Source organism: Phlebotomus papatasi, chromosome 1 (genome assembly GCF_024763615.1).
Source record: "Phlebotomus papatasi isolate M1 chromosome 1, Ppap_2.1, whole genome shotgun sequence".
Taxonomy (NCBI): Eukaryota; Metazoa; Arthropoda; class Insecta; order Diptera; family Psychodidae; genus Phlebotomus; species Phlebotomus papatasi.
Window position 1 is genome coordinate 11,158,270 of NC_077222.1, and position 10,828 is coordinate 11,169,097.

The 10,828-nt window shown below is 36.8% G+C and overlaps 1 protein-coding gene across 1 annotated transcript; it reads left to right on the forward strand.

The window, feature by feature from the left end:
* The first annotated feature begins 701 nt into the window (after positions 1-701).
* On the forward strand, positions 702-6,924 carry LOC129798476 (probable cytosolic Fe-S cluster assembly factor GK14772). The gene is made up of 5 exons (XM_055841632.1): positions 702-864; positions 957-1,052; positions 1,121-1,790; positions 6,148-6,361; positions 6,432-6,924. The coding sequence occupies exons 1-5, from the start codon at positions 802-804 to the stop codon at positions 6,826-6,828; spliced, it is 1,440 nt and encodes a 479-aa protein (XP_055697607.1). The 5' UTR covers positions 702-801; the 3' UTR covers positions 6,829-6,924.
* The last annotated feature ends 3,904 nt before the right edge of the window (positions 6,925-10,828 follow it).

The following is a 10,828-nucleotide window of genomic DNA, read 5'->3' on the forward strand; positions in this document are numbered from 1 at the left end:
AAAGCAAGGACAAGTACCACAATCGCAAGAAAGTGGAAGCCGTCGAGCAATTTCAATTCAATACTAAAAATCATTGATAATTTTAAAAAATTACATGGACTATAGTGCGACCCAAGTGTCAAATTTGAAACCAAATATGGACTATAGCGAGACTCTACTGTAGTGATATAATTGATTCGATGTGTGTGGCATTCAGTAAAAAATCTCAAATCTTGGACTCCTTTTTTAATACGAACCTTCAAAACCTTCCCCTACGCACACAATAAATATCCTTGACAAGGCAATACTCCCGGTGAATATTCAAATACAGTGCCCGCTTTGTAATCCCGATGATTGGGAGACAAAATGACAGATGTCCGCTTCGTAATCCGGATGGATTTTTTGAATTTGTTCAACGTCTCGAGAATATAATACAGTTATTTTTTTGTAGAATTAGAATAAAAGTTTTAAAGAAGATTAAAAAGACATAATTAGAGAATTCTATGCTACTATACTTCATTTATTAAACAGAAACATCACAGGATAATTAATTTTCATTGCTGAACACACACGCATACATGACGTGACCTCAAAATTATTTTAAATGTAACCATCGATAACTCGTCCGGATTACGGCGATCCGGATTAGAGAGCGGGCACTGTACAAACATTTGAAATTTAGAAGATTTTTGGGAGATTTGAGCATCTCATGTTGGCAACACTGGCCATGTTTGAAAATCTTCTATCTCTTTCCCACGCAGGCTGTGAAGTTTTTGTTTTTGTGTTTTTTCTCAGAATTTCCACTAATTTTCCAAGTGAATCATGTCAGGATTCAGTGGAGCCCTCCAGCTGACTGATCTGGATGACTTTATAACACCGTCTCAGGTAAAAAATGCGCTTTCCCTCCATTCCTTTGAGACTTCCCGGACTTCCCCAAGGCCTTGCAGTGTCACTGTAATTTTCCCTTTTCTGCCCAGGAATGCATAAAACCCGTGCAGATTGAGAGCAAGAAGAGCCAGACGGGATCTAAGATCAAAATACAGGAAGATGGAGCATACTATGTGGACTCAGAAGTGAGTTTTTCGCAAAATTCCCAGTTTTTCACAACATAACCTCACTTTCCCACTCCTGGAACTTTCAGATTGGCCTCCAGAAGCTCCAAAAGGTGGAGATTACTTTGTCCGATTGCCTGGCATGCTCTGGGTGCATCACATCAGCTGAGAGTGTCCTGATCACGCAACAGAGCCAGGAAGAACTCCTTCGAGTACTCAGTGAAAATGAGGACAAGAGAAAATCTGGGCAGGAGACCAAGCTCATTGTCTTTACGGTATCACAACAGCCAATCCTCTCCCTCGCGAAGAAATACAATCTCTCCGTTACCGAATGCACTTCCCGCCTGGCAGGATACTTCAAATCTCTGGGAGCTGACATGGTTCTCAGCACAAAGATTGCCGATGATCTCGCCCTGATCGAATGCCGGGATGAATTCCTGGCACGATACCTGGCAGAGAGGAGTGGGGAGAAGCACAAAAATCTCCCCATGCTGTCATCCTCCTGTCCAGGATGGGTTTGCTATGCAGAGAAAACGCATGGGAATTTTATCCTGCCCTACATCTCCACCACGAGATCCCCCCAGCAGATCATGGGGATACTGGTCAAGGAGGGCCTGGCGGAAAAGGAAAAAGTGCCCAGGGACAGGATCTACCATGTGACTGTGATGCCGTGCTATGATAAAAAACTGGAGGCTTCCCGCGGGGATTTCTTCGATGAAGTGTCCCAATCCAGAGAAGTCGACTGTGTAATAACATCCAGTAAGTACCATTCCCTTTGAACTCTCTATTTTCCACTTGAAATTATTTTTCCTGCCAAAGAAAAATACCGATTACTTTGAGAAAACATTTTTTTTAATTCTCTGAGAAAAAATAGGCTACGATTAACTTTTTTTCGTCATAACTTTAACACTTTTCGGGTATAAAAATATATCAACATTTTTTAATGTTAATTTTACACCTTTTTAAGGGTAAAATTAACATGAAAAAGGGTAACTTTAACCCATAATACACCTAAAAAGCATAATATTTACACCGATTTCGGATCAATACTGCAGGATAAAATTAAGATTTCCGGAATGTTATTTTAACTTTTTCGGATTTCTCTCAGTGTTATATAGAATTGGTAAAAAATCGATTTTTGTGCATGACTACAAACTAAAAGAATGGCCAAATCCTGGAATATTTTTTGCAAGAACCGAAATAATTCCTGAGCAAAGGTATTTTTGACCAAAAAAAATAGAAATCCGGAAAGAGTTAAACCCTGTTTCTTTTGAGTCTTGGAAAATATTCCTTACAGGTTCGTGTTTTAGATATGATCTCAATACCTTTTTAAATTTCTCGTAGTTGTGTCTCGGCTAAAATAGAAAATCTAGCAGATTTTTTTAAATAAATAAATAAAAAGAAAGAGGAAATAGGCCAAGATTCAAGATTGTTAGTTATCACGGCTGATCAATATTTTCTACGAAAAAACTCAGAATTTCGGAAATATTTTAAGCATGAAGAGAAGATATTCAAAAGAGTTTTATAACCCGAAAGACAGGCAAAAACTGAAGAGGAGTGCTGCACTGAATGATGAGAATTTGAATTAGAATGGAATGTTTTGAATCAGTTCGCCTTCGTTAAAATTGTCCTTGAAGGTTTGTTGCTGAGATAAAATTTCCCGAATGACTGTTATAATAACCCAAAGTGTGTCTTGGCTAAAATAGAAAGTCATAGTCTCCCGAATCTCTTCCGGTTGAGCTTCTCGCACTTTATCTGCTTTGGCTGGCTACACTGAGAGAAATCCGAAAAAGTCAAAATAACATTCCGGAAATGTTAATTTTACCCTGCAGTATTAATCCAGAATCGGTGTAAATATTACCCTATTTAGGTGTATTATGGGTTAAAGGTACCATTTTTTCATGTTGATTTTACCCTCAAAAGTTGTAAAATTAACATTAAAAATGTTGATATATTTTTACACCCGAAAAGTGTTAAAGTTATGACGAAAAAAATTAATCGTACCCTCTTTTTTTCTCAGTGTATGACTGGAAGGTCTTCCTCTGCCATGATCATCAAGATTATTGATTAACCGGCCTCAGGAAGACCCTTTTGTCATTCACTGTAGTACACATACTCTATCTTCTTCATTCTCTGTATCCCTATAAGCGTTATCGCAAATAGAAGCTCAATCAATGGCCAATTCCAAAAATACCGAAAATAAACAATAAAATTTTCTATTCCCTTTCGAAATAATGTAAAATAGTAACGAGGAGTGGTTCATTGACAGAAATAGAAAATGGAAATATATAAATATTTAATTTTATTAATATTAATATTAATGAAATTTCAAATCGGTTGCAAGAGAGAGAATGCGAAAATCTGGTCAAGTTCATGAACGCAGTCAGTCAAATTGGTAAATGTATTTATTGCTCGAACTCACAGAGAGCAGAGCAATGTCTATAATCAGCTTCGTTTTCAACCTGTTACCGATCTGGAGCGTAAACGGAAAGAGATATCAACTTCCTTATTGGAGGTCTTCTTCGGACGGAGATTCTCAATGAAAAACCATTACTTCCAATGGTTTTTTCTTTCCCTCCTGCAATCCCTCCAAAACTTTGTATTTTAATTTATTTCAAAAACGCCAAATAAATTCGTATATGACCGAAAAATTTTCGATATCGAATGTTCGAATGTCAAAGTTGAATCACTCTGGAGGACGTAATTTAAAATCCGGGTGCTTCGGTCCCAATCGGTAATGAATCATTATCTTTGTTATTAAATATTCTTTTTTTCTGTCCGTAAACTTGTAACCCAACTAGAGGCCAAATTTCCGGTCTTAGAAGAACCGAAAAAATGTTCGACATCGAATGTTCGAATGTCGAAGTTAAAGCACTTTGAAGGACATATTTCGCAACCGATTTGGTTATATTTGGATTTTTTAGAAAGGTCTTGAAATTTCCAACTTAATTGCATCGGTCCCAATCGGTAATGAATCGGTAAAGTACCCGTAAATGACTTTATCTTTGTTAAATATTCTTTTTTTTCTGTCCGTATACTTGTAAGCCAACTAGAGGCCAAATTTTCGGTATTGAAGGTACCCCCACATAATTCGACCTAGAGATCAATACAGTAAACTCTCACTAAATCGGCTCTTTTTCCATCGGGCGACAAATTTTGTTGACAATTTTCACGTTTAATTATGAAGCTAATTTGCTCAAATTCGCTGTAGTTCTTCCTATTTTATCGTGATTCTTTATTATTATTATTATTAATCGTATCGAGATATTTATTACAAGGTAATCATTTTTACAATGTCATATCCCGTGTTGGAAGAATTTGCGAAGTCCATTGTAGACCGCCCAGGAGCGCCTTCCCGTAGTGTGGTGAATGCTTCTTCCATGCTCCCGGAGTTGTTGGGCGAGGCGGTGCATTTTTATTACGTTATATTACAGTGAAAATGTCTTTTTCTTAACATTCAGATCTTTGCACCGGGCGGGACTCGAACTCACAACAGTGAATCGAGCCAGGGAATCGATCCGCCCAAGAGCCAACGGTCTTGCCTATTGCGCCACTGATTCCCCTGATTGATAATTGAGCGATTTTTAATATATATAATTGAGCGGAAATACAAATCCTTCTGCAACGACTCGAGTGCGAGTAAGAGTTTCGAAAATTTGCCTTCTGTTTTGAGTGACAATTTTTCAATCGTAATTCAAAACGGAAGTCCCTGCTTTATAATTATTCTCAAAAACCAATTTTTTGAATTATAAATAGGCCAAATAGCCTAAAAATCGGTTCCGATCAAAATTCCGAAAGCCTAAATCCGGGGACGAAATTATACGGAGGATAATGTGTGGAAAAATTTCCCAAAATACAGAAAATTTCCCTTTTCCTTCAGCAACCGCGTACACACACAATCGTGGGAGTATCCTTAACACTTTTAAAAATTCGGGATTTTGGATTTCGTAATTTTGACGTTCCGGATTTCGCCTCATTTGGGATTTTGGCATTCTGGATTTTGGATTTTCAGGATTACGCTCTATTCGGTATTTTGGCGTTCGGTTTTTTTACCCTCCCGCGATTTCTGGCCTTCGGGATTTGAACCTTTTCAGGATTTTGGCGTCTAAGATAGTGGTGCTTGGGATTTTAGCGTTTAGGATTTTGGCTTTTCTAGTTTTCGGCTTTCGGGATTTTAGCTTTCAGGTTTTTGGCTTTCGGAATTTCAGTCCTTTCGGCATTTTGGCGTATTCCAAATTTTGGCGTCAGGAATTTTGGTTTTGGGGATTTTTTTGGCCCTTTCGGGATTTTAGCGTTCAGGATTTTGGCTTTCGGAATTTTAGTCTTTTCGGGATTTCGGCCTATTCCAAATTTTGGCGTCCGGAATTTTGGTTTTGGGGATTTTTTGGCCCTTTTGGGATTTTAGCGTTCAGGTTTTTGGCTTTCGTAATTTTAGTATTTTCGGGATTTCGGCCTATTCCAAATTTTGGCGTCCGGAATTTTGGTTTTGGGGATTTTTTGGCCCTTTCGGGATTCTAGCATTCAGGATTTTGGCTTTCGGAATTTTAGTCTTTTCGGGATTTCGGCATATTCCAAATTTTGGCGTTTGGAATTTTAGTTTTGGGGATTTCTTTGGCGCTTCCGGGATTTGAGCGTTCAGGATTTTGTCTTTCGTAATTTTAGTCTTTTCGGGATTTCGGCCTATTCCAAATTTTGGCATCCGAAATTTTGGTTTTTCAAGATTTTGTTCCATTTTGGATTTTGGTTTTTGGGATTTTTTCTCCCTTTCGCGATTTTGGCTTTTGGAATTTTGAGGTTTGGGATTTTTATAACAAATTTCAATTTATTTAATAAAGTTTTCTGAAGGAAAACTCATTTAATCAAAGGTTTTATAAAGTATTCAAGTTTGAGTAATAACGGCCACCGCCGTCTTAGTAATCAAACCGATCTTTAACCAGGTCAAATCCAAAAAATAGTGCATTGAATAGCATTTGATTGAAACAAACAGTGATTAAATTAGCCCCAAAAGAGCCCCATCTTTCCCATCTTTTCACTGGAAAATCATTAAATCGAGCATCCAGCAAAATCTGGTTCACTTTGAAATACCTTTGAAATGCTCGAAATGATTTTCTTTCAGTTGAAATTGAGCAAATGCTTCTGAAAGACGGGAAATCATTGAGTGACATTGAGGGTAGGGCTTTTGACTGGCCCTGGCCCCTACCTGAGCCCCATACTCAAATCTGGGCCAATGAGACATCAGGATCTGGAGGATACTGTGAGCACATCTTCAAGTACGCTGTGAAACAGCTTTTCAATGAATCCATTGAGAAGCTGGAATTCAAGAGTTTGAGGTGAGTTCTTTTTTAATAGGGATTTTTCTGGGGTTTTTTTTTTGCTGATCTGAGGGATGGGTTTTTGTAGAAATCCCGACTTCCGGGAGATATCCTTTGAACGTGGAGGTGAAACCATTCGTTTTGCCATTGCCAATGGCTTCAGAAATATCCAGAATTTGGTGCAGAAGCTGAAAAGGGGGAAGTCTATTTATCATTTTGTGGAGATAATGGCTTGTCCATCTGGGTGCTTGAATGGAGGGGCTCAAGTGAGGCCAGAACAGGGAGTGTCCACGAGAGAATTGTGTGGGAGTCTGGAGAAATTGTACAGTGATCTGCCACAGTCGAATCCGGATGATTTTGAGGGGCAAAAGAGGATTTACAATGTCTTCTTTGGGGGATATCAAAGCGATAAGGCTTCAGCTAAACTTCATACAAAATATCATGCTGTGGAGAAGATGAATACAGCTTTGAACATAAAATGGTAAAAAGGAATTCTTGTGGGGGATGCAGATGAAACCAAAAGTAATAAAAAAGATGTTAATTTCCTTTTTTGAAGAGAAAAATGCATTTGTGAGAAACAAGTTTTGAGTATTTTGTGCGGATTTTATGATAATCATCCAGGTTGATGATCTTGTTGTTTTTTCTTTTCGTTCGGCAAATTTACATAAAAATGGGAAGTGGGAATCTCAAGATGAAACTAATGAAGAGAGTCTGGAGGAAAGAAGTTTTTTTTTTGGTTGCGATTGGAAGACGGAAGAAAAGCCCACAGAAATGTTGCTCGAAAAACCTGAAGAAGGTGACTAACCTCATGATTGCGCAACAGAGAGAAGCTCATTTAAAATACGTAAGATTGTCTACCAGAATGTCTGGGCAAGAGTGAATTCCTCAGTGATTCTCCCGGCCAAGTCAAATCGTAAACAATCCCAAGGACGTTCAGTGTCTCTCTTGCTCTGTCCAAGAAAAAAAAAGCCGCTAATGTTCCTTCTTGCGGCAGAAGTAGCATAAAATTTAAATGTTGATGAAATCCTCCTGTTGATACGACAGATTATCGTCTCTTTTTGGGGAGTGTTAATGTCCTCTGGAGCCATCGTCAATAAAGTAGAATCCAAGAACAAGAACAAGAAGCAGAAGAGAGGAGAAAACAAGAGAACAAAACGAGTTTGTCACCAGAATATTGAGTATTTTATGGAGGTATCCAAGAAAGGCGGGTGGCAGGTTTTCTTGGGCCTATAAAAGTAGCGTCTCACAGTAAGAACGGAAACAGTATTTTGTGAAGTGCCAGTGGAAGCAGAACTCTCTCTATAAAGTGCAGTGTGAAAAAACTCTATTCTAAAAAGCCTTGAAAAATCAGTGATTTCTACCTCATAATTTTGTGGAAATTTTTTTCTCTCTTAAAAAAGTAAAATGTGAAAGTTCTGGGAACAGTTCTGAGTGATCAGTGTCGTGAAAATTTAATTTTAGAGACTAGTCAGTGAGTTATTTATGAGTTTTCCATCAGCAAGTGATCGAATTCGAGGAGATATCATTCAGAAATATTCGATTTATTCGTTTTTATAAAATTCCTTATGAATGTCCACCGCCGTCTTAACGTTATTTCTAAGGTCCAAGACGGAAAATGAAATGAATCAAAAGCAATTTTTAAGGGTTTTGTGATAAAAACTAAAAATTCGTGCATAATATTGAATTTGATCTTCAAGAAAAAGTCAGTGAGGAGCCCAGATTAATTTATTGTAGCTGAGATTCTCCACAGTGCCCTTGGAATACATGCAAATTCGATTTTGAGTTGATTTTAGGGGTAAAGAATCGCATCGAGAAAACTGTTCTTGGCAATCGAAATGGATAAAATTAGCACGACGCATTCCGAGTTGCATGGACTCCGAGGTCCCCCATAAAGAATCTCAGCTACCATAAGCCGATTTGGGTTTATCAGTAGTCATTTTCTCTCTTAGATAGTTTGAGCTAGGTTTTTCAGGACAATCTGTCCTTCCGGTGAGCGTCGGAATTTGTTGATCAAATCCTATGAATCAAACACACAAATATCACCAGAGCTTTCGACACTTATCGTGTCTTTCTCAGTGGTTATTGGTTGGTCTTTTCTTTAGGATTTTTGTCACTAATTCCTCTACTTTCTTATCAGTTTTGAATTTGATTAGGAGCATAAGAGAGTAGAGGAATTAGTGACAAAAATCCTAAAGAAAAGACCAACCAATAACCACTGAGGAAGACACGATAAGTGCCGAAAGCTATGGTGAAATTGTGTGTTTGATTCATAGGATTTGATCAACAAATTCCGACGCTCACCAGAAGGACAGATTGTCCTGAAAAATCCAGCTCAGTTACACCACCGTTGGCTATCCCTTTATACTTAGATAGTTTGAGTACAGAGGGCCAACAAAAGAAAAATAGTCCGGTAAATTTGGATACAGAGGAAAATACCCATGCTTTCAATGGCCCCTAGCTTCATAATGGCTAAATTTTTCCTGTTTCTCAATAAATATGACTCACCGCACCAATATTTTATAAACTAGGGGACAGTGTCCTGTTTTTAAAATACACTACGGAGTCACATTTATTCAGAAACATAGAAAAAATTTAGTCATTATGTAGATTGAGATCGCAGGGATCTGTAAAAACCGTTTGAAACCGAATAAACCTCAAAATAAGTTTGTTCATGAAGCGTTTTGACAATTGACGTACAAGTTTCATTTGACGTTTTTTCGGTTTCAAACGGTTCTTGCACACCTCTGGTGTAAAGCATTGGCACTTTCCCTAGTAATGGTCGGGGTACATTGAAGTAGAATGGGGACGTATGTGATCTTTCGAAAACTGACAATCTCTTACTAAAATTTTATCGAAATCGTTTCATAATGTCTCCTGCATACCTTTTAGATCAGTAAAATGTCATGAAATCAAAATTTGCGTCTCTTTTTTTCTCAAAAAATTCGTATAAGTCTGTCCTACTCTTTCGGACTCAAAATTGAACTCACCTAAATTTAATTTTGTATGATGTTCAAAACAAGAAGAAGAGTACGAGAAAGTAGGACAGAAATATGCAAAACGTTAGAGGAAAAAAAAAGATCTGAATTTCGAATTCAAGAAATTTTCCTGATCTAAAAGGTGTGCCGAAACCACAAAAACCGAAAATACAGTTCGGTCAAGACATTTTTGAATATACCTCAGGTCAAAGAACATCGAGGGAGCAGTGCGACAAAGTGCAACCCACCGTTATGCGGGCTTCAGATCTAGGCTTAGCCATGTGGCTTAAATTGTCTAATTTCTTATCGGTTAAGTTTTTTTTTGGAAAATTTTGACTTTATTAGATTATTAAGTGCAAATGACCTATTAATTTCTGAAAAATCAATAAGAACGGTTGTTCTTGAAGGTTTTGGGAGCCTCGGGAACTGGGCTTTCCTCTGGTCTGAAGATTAATAAACAAAATTAATAAACAATTAAATTTTTTTATTTGACAGACCATTTTCTTCTTTTACGCGAATCTAAATGCCTGAAGAAATAATTTTTTAAATATTTTTCTTAAGTTTTATTTTCTTTTATTTTTTTTAATCTACGAAGAACTCTTTAGGAAAAATCAAAAATTTGAAAAAAAAACTCAAAATTTATTAACGATTTATTAAATATTTGGAAATTATGTCAAAAAAGAACGAAAACTTGAAAAAAATATAATTTTTAAGTGCGTAAACCTTTTACACGTTTCTTAATAATAATAAAAAAAGAACTATAAGAATAATTCAAAATTTTAAGGAAGAAATAAAAGATTTTCAAAAATCAAAATTTCTTTACCAGTTTTTAAATCTTTAGAAACTACCTTTAAATAGCTAAGGAATATCTCAAAGAATTCCAAGAAATATTTTTAAAAACCCCAAAAATTATTTGCCAAATCGCTGTTTTTAAATCTTTCGAAAATATCCAAAATTCATAAAAATAAGAAAAAATACAAACTAAAACGAAAAAATAGAGATCGGTGACTTTCGTGCAAAGCTAAAATTTTTTAAAAGATATCTTTCAAAAGAAAACTTTAAGAATTCTGAATTCTGAAGAAAAATCTAAAATGTGGCAAATGTGATCTTCTAAAATCTTCTAATGGAAAATTATAATTTCAACAGGTTCAGACCGTAGGCTTAGCCCAGTTTCTGAAGGTCTCGAAGTCCTATATAACTAGAAATTTTAGTGGTTTTTCAGAATCTAATCAATCCAAATCAATCATTTGCTTTTAATATCTAATCGGATCCCGATCAAGATCCTGAATTCTTAAAAGTGTCATATTCACTCCCACAATGGCACCGGCCCTTGCTGAATGCTACGGGAAATTTTTCTCCGTATAATTTCGTTCCTTTCAGGATTTTTACCGCCATTCGGTAATCTGGCGATCGAGATTTCGGCTTCCAGGATTTTGGCCGGCACCGATCTTATCATAAGTCAAAAGTTTTCCAAAAAGCTTCTTTGATCAGAAAATAGAGAAGCTAAGCC

Coding starts and splice junctions, on each gene's coding strand:
- LOC129798476 (XM_055841632.1), top strand. CDS start 802: ATGTCAGGATTCAGTGGAGCCCTCCAGCTGACTGATCTGGATGACTTT. Junction 1,053..1,120: donor CATACTATGTGGACTCAGAA/GTGAGTTTTTCG, acceptor TGGAACTTTCAG/ATTGGCCTCCAGAAGCTCCA. Junction 1,791..6,147: donor CGACTGTGTAATAACATCCA/GTAAGTACCATT, acceptor ATTTTCTTTCAG/TTGAAATTGAGCAAATGCTT.